Source organism: Astatotilapia calliptera, chromosome 16 (assembly GCF_900246225.1).
Source record: "Astatotilapia calliptera chromosome 16, fAstCal1.2, whole genome shotgun sequence".
NCBI classification, from domain to species: Eukaryota; Metazoa; Chordata; class Actinopteri; order Cichliformes; family Cichlidae; genus Astatotilapia; species Astatotilapia calliptera.
Window position 1 is genome coordinate 11,572,404 of NC_039317.1, and position 17,561 is coordinate 11,589,964.

Sequence of the window (17,561 nt, forward strand, 5' to 3'; positions counted from 1 at the left end):
AAACAAGTGAGACGGACTCGCGACAGAAAAGCCGATCAGCCAATCATTAAGCAGTTTCATGATTGAAGTAGCAGCAAGAAGAGGCAGTCGCTCCATATATCAGTTGTTAAGCTTAACGCAGGAATGCTTTACAAACATTTAGAGATGGACTTACACACTTGCTTTACTTCTCTCGGGAATAACTTTGTTGGAGATGAAATTCCGGGTTGCTAGCAAAGCCCCACATGCTATCCAGACCACCGACAGGTCCCGCATGCCACAGCCGCTCTATCACGTGATGCATACTGCTCCGATGTGCTAACGTTCTGAGGTGAGTTACGGCGTGTTCAATGGCGTGTCCAGCGGGGTGGCCTGGGGGGGCACAGGCCACCCCCCAAACCAGACTGGCCACCCCAGGTGCCACCCCAAAGGCAAAACAATAAAATTCAATCAAATATCAAATGTCCGATTATGTTTTCACGGTGAAGCTCAGATATCCGAGTGTAAGTGAATGCAGCATCGCTTCTGCGCTATGCGCATCACGTTAGCAAAGGTAGGAGAGCCAAGCGCGAAAGACGGCACTGCAGGAAACAATTTTTCGGTGAAAGAAAATGAGGACAGAATAAATGTCCCGGTAAGTAATATCAAGTTTGTTGAGTTTAGTAAACTTCGGTGAAATTAGAATACCAAGGAAAAAATAACACTTAAAGAATTATTGCAGCTGTGGAATATTTCAGACAGTATGCTACTGAGGGCAGCTAACATAAGAGTTATGAGTTATAAGATATAATCTAAGTCGTAACATTGCTGTATGGAGCTGCAAATTTGGTTGCAGGTTAACATAGCTGGACTGGCCATCGGGCATATCCCCAGTGACTTATTTTTTATTTTTTTTGTAATGACATGAACAATGAGAGGTGGTGGATTGGCCAGATGCAGGTCGATGTGTAGAAATAACTCCGTTGTTTGGTGGTGACTATGACGGGGCTTCCACAGAGGCAACAGGTGGATGAGGGAAGGGGAGGCAGGAGGAGAGACCCGAAGCAGCCACCAGTCCGAGTGTCAGGTGAACTGAACTTCAGGTAAGAAGTTATGACCTGCAGTCTATCTGGGTCAGATTTAAACCAAGTTTAGGTGGAGTTTATTTTCATGTTGCTGACTTTTTACTGTCAGTTGCAATAACTCATACTGCGTTCTAGCCAGCTTGGAGTTTTTATACAGCTGGGTGGGTGCTATGATGTTACTGATAGTGAACTTTATTTTATTCATAAGGTTAGTAGAGTTGCCAACGGCTCCTTAAAAAAATGGAATGGTCCCTCATTCAGAGAAAATATTACGCGTTTCGTATTGAGCTGAGAAGAGACGCGGTTTGTCCCGGACTTCAGCTAGAATGGAAAAAAGACACAAAGCTGGATTTATTCTGTCTTTATGCTGCACAGCTGCCTCTTCTTCTCTCATTCTCTCCCCCTCCCTCTCCTGTTGCTACTTCAATCATGAAACTGATCAATGATCAGCTGATCGGCTTTTCTCTCGCGTTTGTTTATCGCCCACTTTGCGCCAGAAAGAGGAACCCAGCAGATGTCGTGCTAAACAACAGCAGCACGTTTAAGCTTGATCAGCTGTTGTTAGAATGTATTTAATATTAATTTCTAGTATCAGCTGATGTTTGCTGGAGCCACAGCTGTAAAGCTGCTGGTCATGATGTCTGTTTAGATATGTGGTGAGAGGGAAACATGAAGATGAAACCAGGAGATGTCCTTACTGAATCATCAGAGCTGAACAGGTGATGGAGAAACAGGTTTACCTTTTAGGTGACATGAATGAGTTGAAGTTATGAACTGTTTCTGAGAGACAAATAACACCAGGATCCTTTTTTATGTAGCTGACAGCTGGTAACTGTGCAGGGGCGGGTCTAGCAAAGTTTTGCCAGGGGGCCAGGTAGGGCATTAACAGGGAAAGGTGGGCACAAAGAAATACTTTTCTTTCTTATTCTCATTTAAAATACCTAGTTTTTATTAAATAATTATCTGAATCTTACAACCAAAGTTTTTATCTGACGTAAAATGTATAGAAATCATACATATACCAACAAGACTGTACATCACTGTCACAACAGCATTTGTTTTCATTCAAAGGCTTTATGGCTTTACTACCTGGTGGGTCGGTCTGTAGTAAAAATGCCCAATTTTTTTGTCCCAGTCCAGCCCTGCAGGTTAATACTGGCAGTGTCACCATGCCAGCTGACTGTATTTTATCATCAGCCAGTGTTGTTCTTTATCAATATTACCAAAGTTTACCATAAGGCAGCATAGAAAGTATTTACTTGCTTTCAGGTTTTATTCAAATGTTAGTCTTATCAGTTGTTTCCCCACTTTTTTCCTGTTTCAAAATCAAACACCAGTTTGTGAGAAGATTATCTTCTTTTTTTAACAGGCAGAGAAAGTTTTGCATTGGCTAATTTGTCAATTGTTTGTTACAAATGTTCGTATTTTAATTTTCAAAAATGTTTTTGCCCAAAACATATGTGCACTATATGTCAGTAAAAATACTATGCAAATATTGATGTCCTTGAATGCTGAGTAAACACTGACAAAGCACTGATTGTATCTCTTGTACTTTATCAACGCAGTATCTAAAAACTTTGCACCGTAGTGGTTAAAATCTCATTCTAATAAGAGTTAAAAGTGCATTTGGTTATTAGGTTTATAGGATTATTGAATTATGGTTAAGGGTTGGTAGAATTTTTTTTTTAAACATTATCTGCCAATTAAATCTGCCACCCTTCTCCAAATCTGTGCCCCTACCTGGCCCCCCCAACAAAAATTTTCTAGACACGCCACTGGGCGTGTTGCAAGTTTTGTGAGGTGCTTTCGTGATATTTAATGGATCGGATTACATTTTTTATTTTTCTCCGATATCCGATCCAGTAATTTAGGTCAGTATCGGACTGATACCGATACGTAATATCGGATCGGTCCATCTCTACTCCAAACTAATCCACAGAAATCGGTTTGGATCCAAACAAATCCATAGATTCAATTCAAATCATAAAAAATTGAAATATCTCCACTCAAATGGATTCAAATCATAACAAGTCCATATATATTGATTCAAATCACATTTAAATCTAAACAAATCCATAGAAAGCAATTCAAATCATAACAAATAGTATGGAATGCCAAGACTACCAAAATAAATTAATTAAATACACCAATAATTAATTACAATTGGAATGAATTGATTAAATACATATTTATAACATATTTATTTAATTAATTATTGACACATTTAATTAATTGACACATTTAAGTAATTATTTCATGATGTATTTATTTATTTCATTTTGGTAGTCCTGGCCCTAGGGTTCAAGACTGCCCAGAATGCATTTCACATCACAAATAGCAATGGCGGTGGCGCTCTAACATGTAAGTTTTTAAATACCCTGTTTGTCTGTCACCAACTATACTTTTTTTTTTTTTCTTTTTTTTGCCTGTCCCGTTTGGCTCTTTTGCCATCAGAATTGTTGTCTAAAAGCAAACAAAGATGCCCAACGGATTTACTTTACCAAATTGACCATCCCAGCCTTGCCGTAATGGTCCATTTGATTCACCTTTTATAGTTTATTTTATTTTCACTTACTGAATACGGGACAGACTTGACTGGGGGAAAGAAGGGGAGAAAGAAAGAGGGAAAGAGAAACAGCTGAGAAGAGGGACGGGGGAGAAGGGCAAAAAACATAAACCAACAGAACGGGCAGAGGAAAAAAAATGCATATCAATCACCTGGGTCACCTGCTGAGAAAGAAAAAAGAAAACAAGCAGAAGAGATCAAGAGTAATAGAATAAACAATCATCACAATGATATATGAGAATATGACAGTAAATACTAAATATTAAACCAACTATACTTAGCCGTGAATGTAGTGGCGTAAAGTTCACATGTTTGGTCAGCTGGTCAATATAGAACATGTTTGCAAAAGTACTCCAATGTTTTCGGAGATGTTACTTGATTTTCCTCACGGCACCAGTGATCAGTTCAACAGACCCTCAATTTACCTGCACACATCCTGCTCACCTGTCAGCTGTTTAACACCTGCTGCTTATTCAGGAAACACGCCCACGTTACCTGGTGATGGTCACAGTTTAAGGTGGGCAGCTGTAGCTCGATATAATGCAATGTCGGCACATTACTCTTCACAAGTTAAGTACCCACATAGCAAAATTGGTATGAATCTGGCCCACACAATGTCCTTACATATGGCCCACATACCGCACAGAATGACGGCCCTTTGGTTTGACAGAGGTGGCCCACACATGGGCCAGCACAAGACCAGTTGCAGACACACTGGTGGCCCTGTGCTGTCCCAGAACAGTTTCAGCTCAGCCTAATGTGTACCTTAATCAAGCAATGTAAAAACAACGTGCATAATAACATGACGAAACTCTGTTCAGACAGATTCTTATGTAACACTTTTCACTATCCCGGATCACTGAAAGCGGTCTATACAACATGCTGCATTTACCCAATCAAACACTATCTCTAAAGTGAGTGCTTCCTAAGCACATTCATACGCATTCACACTCTTGATATGCAGACTGGAAGAGCCAGGGATCATACCACTAACCTTCCGATCAGTAGGTGACCTGCTCTACCTCCTGAGCTACAGCCACCCAGTGGTAAATCTGAGTAAACCCGCACTAGGTTTTGGATAAAGTGTACACTCACAAACCTGTCAAAGCTGCATTTAAAACGTTGGCTACCATAGCAGTATAGCATTGTATCATGGCATTTGGGTCTTCTAACTAAAATTGGAAAATATGAACGTAAATAGTGCCATCATTGCCAGACCTGGCCCACATAAACCAAACACAAACAATCGAGCCAGATATGGCATGCCATCACATACAGTAAACGGTGCCATGTACGCCAGGCCTGGCCCATATCTAGATGACATATGTCTTATCATACCAGAAGTCAGCCAGCAGTGCCGGCTTGATACCAGATCTGGGCCAGACCTGCTTGCTATGTGGATAAATGTAGTTTGTTTTTTTTCTTCCTGAGTTCAGGGCTGCTGGAGCTTGTGTTTCCATCAGAGTGACTGACCTGGGATAAAGGTGACAAACGGGATTTAAACAGAGAGCGATGGACACCTAGAAAACTACAGAGCACTTTATTAGTGGCTAATAGCCAGTCACCTGCACGCAGCTTTAAAACCTCCACTGAGTTTTAGCTCTCAGTGGTTAAACACTGGACTTAATTCACTCAGGTTCTTTCTTTCGGGTCATGTTTACTTCACTGTTTTATTTACAACTGAGCAAATTGATTTGGCTCAGATTAAAGTTACGTGTCATAGCTGCAAAGTTTAATGTCTCACTGGAGCAGGTTAGACTGAACCATTCGCTTTTCTCTATATGGCATTCATATGTGTGATTTTTTTTTTTTTAAACTCTGAATTTCGAGTTAAAACTAATATTAAAAATCTTTTTTTATACAAAGAGGAAAGAGAAGGCGTATTTCCACCAAGAGGAGCAGCGTGGATACTGAAAAACTTCAGCCTGTCCAGAAATATTACATCGTCTGTTTTTAATAGTTATTCAGCTGTATTCTCAGCACCAGCTGTCTGTTAGAATTATCAAAGTTTACTAAAATAAAAATACATGAGGTTAACATCTGATTTGTGAGAGGTGGTTTTTTTATGTTGGTGTTTCAGTGATGTTACATTTAACTGTCAAAGGCTTGTTAGAAACTATGAAACACATCGTGCAGACTTCTGGATATCAGAATAAAACTAATACTGCTCATGAATGAGAGTAAAGGTGCCCTTTATAACTAAACATGTTTAATGGTGTATTTAATTAATTCATTTTAGCAGTCCTGAACCCTAGGGCCAGGACTGCCAAAATGAAATAAATAAAATTAAATGTGTCAATAATGAATTAAATATGTCATACATATGTATTTGTATCGATTCAAATCATAACACATCATAATAAATCCACTCAAATGATTCAAATCCAAACAAATCCCTGGATATCAATTCAAATCATAACAAATCCAACCAAATCCATAGAAATTCATTCAAATTATAGCACATCATAACAAACATCACATCATAACAAATCCACTCAAACTGAAATTTGGCCGTGTTTCCATCACTGTATCCTTGGAGTATATTTTGTAGTTCCATTTGGAATTAATCTACACATGTACGTTTATTTTACTGTAATCACTTTGGAAAACATTATCTAACACGATTAAGGTGGTAGTTAAGGTTAGGGATAAGGTTATGGTTAGAAATACGGTTAGGGTTAAGGTGGGAATACACGTCTTGAACGTGTATTACCGCCGGGAGCGTGAATCTATTGGATTCCATCTAGGACACGGAAGGTTACCTTTATGTTCCTGAGGAACACCTTGGGATGTGAAAAATCGTGGCTATATTATGTGGTCAGAGTGAGAATGGGCTCAAAATACATACAATTCAGAAGAAAATTAAATACAGAAAAATAATGTTCTTGCACACAGACTTCCTCATAGATCTCAAACCAGATGTGGGGGTTATTTCTGAGACTGGTGGAACTTAATTTTGAATAATTACCTATGTGTGAGAAAAGAATCTGCTGTGATGCTAATAATAGTCTCCACTCTTAAGTATTAAGAGTATTTTTGGTAGTTTTACAAGTAGATTGCTACACTCGCACACACCATTAGACATTAGAGAGAGAGGCCCTTCAGAGCCCCTTGTGTTGATCAGGGGTTCTATAAGTATTCAATTCAATTCAGTTTTATTTATATAGTGCCAAATCAAAAACAACAGTTGCCTCAAGATGCTTTTTATTGTAAGATAGTCCCTAGAATAATACATACAGAGAAAAGCCCAACAAACATATGATCTCCTATGGGCAAGCACTTTGGCGACAGTGGGAAAGAAAAACTCCCTTTTAACAGGAAGAAACCTCCGGCAGAACCAGGCTCAGGGAGGGGCAGCCATCTGCTGCGACCGGTTGAGGTGAGAGAAGGAAGACGGGATAGAAGACATGCTGTGGAAGAGAGCCAGAGATTAATAACAAGTATATTTCAGTGCAGAAAGGTGTAGTAACACATGGTGACTGAAGAAGAAATACTGAATGCTCATGGGAATCCCCCAGCTGCCTAAACTGCCTAACTATAACTAAGGGAGGATTCAGGGTCACCTGATCCAGCCCTAACTATATGCTTTAGCAAAAAGTAAAGTTTAAAGCCTAATCCTAAAAGTAGAGATACAAATAGAGGTTGTGCACACTGAAGCGAGATACAGCAGAAAACAAAAAGTGATGTTTGCATTATTGCTGAATAATGCTTCTGAACATGAAAACATGGCACTGTCATGTTGTTTTTCATTCAAAACTGAAAATTTAAATTCAAATGCAAATTGTCTTGATGCATGCAAGTAAGGAAATCCCCCCTAAAAAGTTGATTCTGTTCATCTGGACATAGCGTTTTCAGAGGGAGAAATATTTCATCACTCATCAAGTCAGAGTCAAGGAGAAGAGAGTATTGAAAGTAGACTTCACACAGACACTAACATACACAAACAGGAAGATGACCCTGCACACTAGGGAGTGGCCCCTTCTTTTCTTTGTCTGGAGTGCTGGACAGTTGAAATTCTAGAAATTAAATTATTAACTTGAAATTCCAACCACTAAATAATAAAATCTGAAAACTTAGACTTTGAGTTTGTGTGTCTTCCCGAAAGCCGTTATGTGGACACTCCAAATGCTACAACAGATACAGTGCCTGTCCCACAAAAAAAAGAGTCCAACCTTTCAGATAATAAAACAGTGCAGTAGCTCCTTTGATTTTAAATTTAAATTTAAATAAACTCTGTGCAACAATATGTATGTGTGTGTATTTCTGCCAGAAATATTTGGCATTTTGTTCTCAATAAGGTCAGTGAAATGCTGTTTTAGGAATGAACCACAAACCTCTGGCACTGTGCGTAAAACTATTGGTCATTCTCGCCATTTACGCTTTCTAAATAACCATCATAGCAGCAACGATCACAGTCACGCCTGCTCTGTCGCTAATCTTGGTAAAGTAAATCCCATTTATTTTAGTACTTTGTGTGTGAAAGTGACACTAAATTCAACAACTGGTACATGTTGCACAAATAAGTGTCACACTTGCAGTATTTATTTATTAGTTATAGGTAGAAAAGCTGACAGATAGGTGAGAATTAACAGTGTTCAGCCTGGTCTTAATGAGGGACTATACAAACAGTGCTCCCTGCCCCCACAGAATAGGATTTTTCAACTGTAATCAGAGATTATTAACATTATTAATAAATAAACACTTCAATAACAAAATTTGTAAAAAATGAATTAGGTAGCATCTACCTCCGAACATTCTTGTTGATGTTGTTGTGAACATGTGTGACTTCCTCATGATGTAAAAAATAAATAACACAAGAGGAACTGTTAATTTTTAATGACCAAAATTAAACAGTAAAATATCCATTATCGTTTTAGAAACTGACTTCCTCATAACTTGACAAAGGAAACTGACTCCAGTTTTAGTATCAGCATTTTAAACATTTTTGAGTGTTGAGTTGGCATTTTGTTACTAACATGTTGACATACATCTGTTTGCTTCTCTTTCAGTTCTTTCATACCTGTGGTATTTAATGATTATTAGGTTTGGCCCATTCAACATTGACATCTATTTCCTTCATGGCTCATAAGGATGCAAATTATATCTCAGAGCTCAGCTCTGCAGCAGAGAACATGCAAATCATATCACTCGTGTTAGTTTATTTGGAGAGTTTGAGGAAGTCACAATTTAGCCTTTATATTCGCACAAAAATATACCAGCAATGAAATGTGAAAAGGAACAAGTCTAATGCAAATTTGTGTTTTGAAGAAATAAATTTACACTTCATTCTAAAACGTTAGTTTGAGTCACAGTTATAAAAGGTGTAGACTGCTGCCCTTTCTTTTTGAAAACAATACCATGCAGATATATGGTGGACAACATTTTTATTATAAGTATTTAGCAAGAGTGATTGATAATCTAGATATCTACTTTATATTATATGCATTTTTTGTTTTAAAGTACGTAAGACCAATAGTGACACAAACAACAGGGTTTGCATAGGACTCTTTGCACCTCTGTGAAAAGCTAAATGCCTCCTTACATCTTTCACAAGAATAAACCACAGCAATGAACACTAAACCAAAGAGAAGTTTGACTTTTTGTCTTTTCACATTTCAGTGCTTGTATAGTGTTATGTGAAAGTATTAATATCTGAAATGTGTGACTTCCTCAAAGGAAACTGACAGTGTTCAAACAGTTCATCTGTCCTGTGTTGCAGAGCTGAGCTCTAAGTAATAATCTGCATCTGAACCATGGAGGAAATTTATGTCAATGTTGAATACCCCAAGCATAACAATTCAAAACCTTCACCAGGTCACACAGGTAAGAAAGAAGTGACAGAAAAGAAAATGTATTTTAACACCTATTACTGTTGTACAGCTTGAATGTTTCTGTGTTCATTTCTATTTTAAGGAACAAGCGGCTGTGATAGGAGTTCCCATTTAGGAATTATTATCTGTCTGGGAATGCTGAGTGTTTTCCTGCTGATTGGACTCATCACCCTCGGTGTTTACTGTGAGTTTGGTTTTTCATAAATGATCACTCAAACACTAATCAGCCCACATAAAAAAAAAAAGTAGAATGGCATCAGCCCGATCTATAACTAATTTGACAAATTACACAAGCTTTGAACTTAAGAAGTCTCACTGATCCAAAACATTTAAAGAACACAAAAACAATAGTTCCTCATTCACAGTAAAGCAATTTTTTACTCTCATTTTCCCAAAGATACATACAGGATATGACACGGAATACAGATGAGGACAAAATTATTAGCTTACAACTCAAACAATATGTCCAGACAGAGAATCACAGTGGTGGGAGCATTATGCATAAACACATCTCTAACTGGGGATCCTGTCAGGTGGAAGGAATCATGAAGAAAATAGGCTACGTAAAGATTTTCAAATAAAACCTCAAGCAGTCAGAAACACAACTGGGTCTGTGTCATGACTTCATCTTTGAACATGACAACAATCCAAAACATCCATTGCTCTGAGTGAAGAACAATCGCCAGACAACTAAAGTGCACGTTGCTGACTGGTCTGCACAAAGCGCTGACTTGAATCCCATTTAAAATATGTGGTGAACTGAAAACCAAGGTCCATGCCAGAAGTAGCTGCCTAACAAGAATCAGCTGGGATTAGTCAGGAGACGTGTAAGAGACTTATTGAAGACTGCAACAAATGGCTGCAGGCCGTTATTCAGCAAGGAGAATACACAATTGACTATTAGTCCCAGGGGGCTAATCATTTTGACCATGGTAAATTTATTTTTTTGCAAAATTATTTTGTTTCTGTTTGCAAAGTAAAATAATGTAAGCAGGATGTTTTGGAAAAGCTGTGTTCAAAATTCCTTGTCTGTTTAATAGCACTTGGAAAACACTTAAGCTTTAAACCATTTATTTTATGAACATCTTTCATTGTCTTCTGGTAACATTTTGAAATATTTAAATTTAGATTTATGAGAAAGCAGTTCAATTATGAGTGAAATCATTCATTTTGATTTATTTCAGATCATGTCTCAGCTACAAATCTCTCTGCTGAGTCTAACAAGCTTTCCGCTATAACTGAAGAGAGAGACCTTCTGAATGCAAATCTCTCTGCTGTGAGTAACAAACTTTCCTCTATGACTGAGGAGAGAGATCTGCTGCAAGCCAACCTCACTGAAACCACCAAAGAGCTGAAGAACCTTCAGAGTTTGTCCAAACAGAGTGAGTCCTTGTATTTGCTGTTGAGATTTACTTATTTTGTTTCTTTGTGGTTTTGTTGAAAAATTCAGTGATAAATTCACAGTCTGGTGATGATATAATGATGTGGCATCTCAAATTCAGTGCTACACTAAATTACTTTGACTTTTTTTTTCCTAGCACTTGCTTGTACAAAACAGCCATTGTTGGCTATATTGTGTGCACTGGTTTAAAAACGACAATGGTACTTAAGGCCTAGAATATTGTTGTGAAGTTTCAAGATGATCCATTAAAAATTGTAGGTAAGATGAAGGTAAAATGAAGTTTTTATGGATTTTAATATTTTAATATTTTATGCAACCTTAACCCGATTTTCACCTAAATTAAATCAGCTCTGGCTGTTATTGATATCCACCATGACAAAAAATTTGAAAATGATATCTCAAAAACTGAGGACACTATACTGCTAACAAACACATAAACCAGGGGTCTCAAACTTGCGGCCTGGGCATATTGACGTGAAGAAATATGATGCAATTTGGCCCTTGAAGTTACTTTTTTTGTTAGGGAGGATTTGTTTTGTTGTTTAGTGCAATGTTAAAATAAGTTCTTTAAAAAGCAAAAGAAATATTTAATATGAAGGCATATTGAGCAGAGAGTACAAACACGTTGAGGGATTGGTCGTGCTAGTTCGGTGAGAGTTATTTGTAAAGAAAACAGTTTTCACTAGCAGTCAAAAACTAATGTGTATACTTATGTCTGGATTTTTAGTTTGTTAAATACATTCTGTCAGGGCTCTGTGTGCGGGCAGGTGGAAATGTGAATCCAAATGCAGGACTCCGAGACGAAATGTAACTAAAACCACAGCTTTTATTGCTGACATGAAACAAAAACAGAACCCAAACCAAGCAGGAACACACAGGCAGGGTCTGAGGGTACGACGCGACACTGAGCACAGGAAAACACAGGGCTAATATACACAGGGTGGTAATCAGCGAATGGGCAACAGGAGGGAGACACAGCTGGGAGAGATCAGGGTTAACGAGACGGGGGGAACCAAGCTGCACACACTAACATAAGACAAAGACTTTCACAATAAAACAGGACACATGAATTACTAAACAAGCATGCAGACTTTACACTGAGAGACAGACAGAGAATGACACATGGAACCTGAACTAAACTAAACGTGAGATATAACTGAGAACAAATCCTTAAGCACGGATAAACAGAAACAAGAAATAATCATCATCACTACGAGAATAAGAAAACAATCCATGAAGCAGAATTAAACCGAAATATAATAAACTCAAAATACTGGGTCCAACGGACCCAGAACCGTGACACATACAAAAGTATAGCAGAAGTGCTGCCACGTGTCTGGCCAGAAAGAGAGTACCAGTTTGTTTATTTGGTAGTTCAATGAAAGACTTTGGTTAGTTAAGAGTGAGATGAAAAATAATTGCGTTCACGTTTGTAGTTGTCTTGTTATACAATTTTTGAAATGAAAAAAACAAACAAAACACCAAATTTTTGGAAATATTTGTGTGTTTTCTTGTTTGTCTTGTACTACTTGAACACTAAATTGGCCAATGCGATGACTCTGTCAGCAGTGGCCCACAGCTCATTTAAGTTTGACAACCCTGATATTGACAGACGAGCAAACAAATCAAATTGATTACACCCTACCTTTCGTTTTAAGGGGGAAAACGAAAGTCAGCTGAACTGTAGCTTTAAGTAAAAGTTGTAACTTTTGACTACTATAATAAAATCCTAACGAGAACAAGATAGTTGTCATTTGCATTTCATAGCTCTCTACCTAACTGCTAACTGGGATGTCAGGCCATGTTTGCATTTTTTTGTAACTGCTTATTCGTTTTAGGGCTGAAGTGCAGGACTCAACTACTGCTGAAAAATGTTTAAGCAAATACCAACTCAACTAAGAACTAATGATTACATCAACTTTCAGTGAAGCACATATTAATTAATTTTAAAAAAAACTATCACTGAGGAAATTCTTTTGTTCACTTTTAAAATTCTGAATAATTTAGCGCCCACCTATCTCTCTGAACTACTCCACTTATACAATCCCAACAGAGCACTTAGATCGTCCAATCACATGCTCCTAGCACAACCTAGGTCTCGACTGAAGTCGAGAGGTGACCGGGTCTTTGCAACCGTGGCACCTAGACTCTGGAATAACCTCCCTGTTCATATTCGTACTACCGAGTCTAGCCAGTCTTTTAAATCACGTCTTATCTAAAACTTATCTTTTTACTTTGGCCTTTGATTCTAACTAGTTGGCTGTTCTAGCTTGTTGTGTTGTTACCTATGGTTTGTTGTCCTGTTTTATTGTTTGTTTTAATTGTCTCATGCTTTTACTGACTGTGAAGCACTATGGTCAACAATGTTGTTTTAATATGTGCCATATAAATAAATTTTGATTTGATTTGATTTAAAACATTGTAACATCAGTGACATAATATCTTTGTGTACATTTTATTTGGCCTGTTTACAGAGTGACATCAAGAATTCACAAAATAGCTGTCATGTGCCAGGCCCGTGCATCCATAATGCCTCTTGTTCAATGTTTTTTGCAGAGAAAGTGTGTCCTGAAGGATGGATCATGTTCGGTCATAGCTGTTATGTATTATCTGAAAAGCTTGGTTCCTGGGATGAAGGTAGAGACGACTGCAGAAGCAAAGGAGCAGATCTGGTGGTGATAGAAAGCCTTGAAGACAAGGTACAGCATAACCAGTATGCATGTGTCATTGTGTTTGTAAATAGTTATTCAAAATTACACTCCTGAAAATGTTTTATATCAATTACTTTCCTCACTCTTTTAAACAATAAATATTTTACAGGCATTTATATCTAGTTACATTAAGGAATATGCTTGGATTGGTTTGAATGACAAGGAAGAGGAAGGAAATTGGAAATGGGTCGATGGAACTCCACTGAATCTAAAGTAAGTCTTCACTTTGCTCCAGTGGTCTCATTTGCTCAGGAAGGTTCGTAACTGAGTGATGTCACCCAGGAGAATCTGCATATCAACTATAGTAAATGCTGTTTGAATACTACAAATTCCTAGGAAATACTCCTTTTTATTACCTCGTTTACAGTGTTGGGACTAACGTGTTATTAAGTAACGCGTTACAGTAACTACGTTATTAGTGTGGTAACGAGCACGGTAACTAGTTATTATGCCAAAATCAGGAACGCGTTAATCGTTACTGGGATTTAGATAGGGTCATTACTCGTTACTTCGTGTGGTGGCTATCGCTGAGCTTCCACAGATTCAGTAACATTAGCAAGTGGTGGAGGCCAGCAGGTGGATGAGGGAAGGGGAGGCAGGAGGAGGAGAGATCCGAGGTGGCCGCCTGTCCGAGTGTCAGGTGAACTGAACTTCAGGTAAGAATTTATGACCTGCAGTGTATCTGGGTCAGATAGAAACCAAGTTTAGATGAAGTTTATTTTCGTTGTGCTGACATTTTCGTACTGCGTACTAGCTAGCATGACGGAGTTTCTATACAGCTGGGTGGGTGCTATGATGTTGCCAACGTCCTCTAAAAAACTAAATTATCTCGTATTCAGAGAAAATATTACGTGTTTCATATTGAGGTGAAAAGAAATGCAGTTTGTCCCGTAGCCTACTTCAGCTACAATGAAAAAGACAAAGCTGGAATTATTCTGTGTCTTTGCTGCACAGCTGCCTATTCTTCTCTCATCCTCTCACCCTCCATCTCCTGTTTCTACTTCAATCATGAAACTGATCAATGATCAGCTGATCGGCTTTTCTCTCTTGTTTGTTTATCGCCCACTTTGCGCCAGAAAGAGGAAACCAGCGGCTGTCACGCTAAACAACAGCAGCACGTTTAAGCTTGATCAGCTGTTGTTAGAATTTATTTAATATTAATTTCTAGTATCAGCTGATGTTTGCTGGAGCCACAGCTGTAAAGCTGCTGGTCATGATGTCGGTTTGGATATATGATGAGAGGGAAACATGAAGATGAAACCAGGAGATGTCCTTACTGAATCATCAGAGCTGAACAGGTGATGGAGAAACAGGTTTACCTTTTAGGTGACATGAATGAGTTGAAGGGAAGTTATGAACTGTTTCTGAGAGACAAATAACACCAGGATCCTTTTTTAGGTAGCTGACATCTGGTAACTGTGCAGGGGCGGGTCTAGCAAAGTTTTGCCAGGGGGGCAGGTAGGGCATTAACAGGGAAAGGGGGCTATAAGTCCAAAATTTTGTAATAGCTGTACAAATGTAGAAGAAGACAAAACATTTACTGTGACAGTCTCTAATATGAGAGCATTAGATTTAGAGCAATTGGCAGTAAATTGAGTGCCACATATTTTAATAAATCTGGCCCTAAATATTCCTTCTCCTTTAATATCACCCTTTGTAATTAAGTTTTATTTTTCACATGTTTCAAAGGTTGACCTCTGTAAAACAGTAGTTTAAGAAATCATGGTGCTGAAGTCATATGCCCAATTTGTAGTCATTTCCTGGTTATTTTAACATGGCAGACATCCAGTGACTTTGTTAAAGAGAGTAGAGAATGTTATTCAGGTTCTCAGCACACTGCTCTTCTGTTTTTCAAAGTCCTTATCAATTCTCCTACCCACCTGATAATATGTTCAGCAAGGAAAACTGGTTTGGAAAGGTTCATAACATGTACTTTTGGAACGTACACTTTAATTGAATTTATTACTTTTACTGAATTTTCAGCAGAAATAAGCTCATTGGTGGGCTGAGCTGTCAGTGGGTTTAGTCAAACTAGAAACTGCTGAGTTATATTTAGCATAGCCTATACTATAGGCTATGCTATATCATATATCATATCTATATCATATTCTTCTGACCGTATAGGCCCTATACGGTCAGAAGAATTGCTCAGCAAATTACCACAGTTATATTGCTATAAACACTGCATTAAAAAAAATAGAAAATTAAGCTGATGTTTCTTTGCTTTTTGGGTTGTTTGTTTGTTTAGTTTTTTTGTGTTTTGTCTTGTTTTTTGATTTGTTTTTTTCGGGGGGGGTCTCCTTTATATAAGTCTTTTGTCAAATACAATAATTCTCTTGTTCACTAACTTGTCAGGAACTGGATGGCAAAACAACCGGATAACGGTGGTGGAAACCCAAAGTGGGGTGAAGAGGACTGCGTTCAAGTAGAAACTGATGCATCGTGGAATGATCTTTCATGTTCAGCCTCTATAAAATGGATCTGTGAAAAACATACAACAGAATAATTCATTGACCACTGTCTGACATGTATTTACTAATTCAGCTGTGCCTTTTATTTTATCCTACATGTCATTTTCACTCCATTTTAACTTCTTCTTTTTTTGTAGCTAAAAATGTGCAACCTTTTAAATCTAAAGTTATGTTTATGCCAGTAGAAATACCAGATACTTGTGGAAGTGTTGTGTGTTTTCCAATATCATTTAAAAAAAATCAATCCCTTGTTAGGGAACAAATAAAAAATAAAGTCTCAAGTCTTGTGTTCTGGAGAACAATGGCTGCAGTCACATTTAGTCTGAGCTCAGTGGGTATCTAATGATCTAAACCCATCTCAACAGTGACACCTGCTGGCCAGTTTGGCTATCACTACATCTTGATGATGCTGTTCTGTGAAACAATGGCTGTATCCCAATTCAGGATCTGCAGCCTTAAAGTACGCAGCCTCAACGATCCTCAGGGGCCGCGTACTTATAAACCACTAAGGCCGGAAGTGCGAGGCTTGTGAAATGGGACGGTCTAGCCTCCGTTGCGCTGCCCAGGTTGCCTAGCAACCATGATACTAACAGCTGGAAACGTTTCATACAGCATTGTTTGACAGAAATGAAAGAGAAAACCTTTTGTTCATTTGTTTGTTTGTTTCTACATGAGCTTTGATTATTCTCTGTAAGATTAAGGTCAGCTATTGAACGGCGTGTATTTTAAAGTAAAGGCTTTAAAACCAAGTTAGTACAAACGCCACTAATGTCACATAACTTTGCCGACATGTGGCCAACAGTAATGTTTTAATGTTCTTCGTTATTAAACATTTGCACATAAATAAGTGATATAATATTCAGTACTTACTTAAAGTTTACTCTTCGGGCGCCCCTCATCCGCCGTTTTTTTTTCTTCGGCAAAATTATCCACACCCAGCGCCGCGCTATGCATTCTGGGATATGTTGGGCCACGAAGTCTACACCGCCACGTCCTTGAAATTCAGGGAAATGAAGGACGCATTTGAGGGCCGCATTTCGAGCAGCCTTCGAATTGGGACAGTCTTCGTCGCGTTGCTGTGACGTAATCGGCCTTAAAATGCGGCTTTTAAGGCTGCAGTCCCTGAATTGGGATACAGCCAATGACACAAAGCCTAGCAAAATTCAAAGCAAAAATACTTATTAAACCAGACTGTCAATAGTTGTAACCATCACATGTTTTGGAGAAATCCTCGTACAAACAGGGAAGGAAAAAAATGAGACTCTTAAAGACAGAAAGCAATGACTGTTACAACCGGTGTTGTAAAATTCTCAGTCTGTTAACATTCATGTTGCTCACTATAAATCAAATTATAAAATAAAATATACAGGAAAACACCGCAGTGTTTACTGTAATAGCCACAAATATTTACAGCTGTTTTTTGGTGGGTTGGTCATCTCTGTTTTTTGCACAGCCCTCAAAGTCTGGATGTGTTTGATGTTTACATTTTCTGGGAGTTTGTGTCATCGGGTTTGTTCTATACACTGTCAAGCAAAGC

The 17,561-nt window shown here is 38.3% G+C and overlaps 1 protein-coding gene across 1 annotated transcript; it reads left to right on the forward strand.

The window, feature by feature from the left end:
* The first annotated feature begins 9,320 nt into the window (after window positions 1–9,320).
* On the forward strand, window positions 9,321–16,245 carry LOC113008148 (CD209 antigen-like protein C). The gene is made up of 6 exons (XM_026145346.1): window positions 9,321–9,432; window positions 9,523–9,624; window positions 10,625–10,822; window positions 13,399–13,541; window positions 13,663–13,766; window positions 15,909–16,245. The coding sequence occupies exons 1-6, from the start codon at window positions 9,363–9,365 to the stop codon at window positions 16,057–16,059; spliced, it is 768 nt and encodes a 255-aa protein (XP_026001131.1). The 5' UTR covers window positions 9,321–9,362; the 3' UTR covers window positions 16,060–16,245.
* Window positions 16,246–17,561: the final 1,316 nt, after the last annotated feature.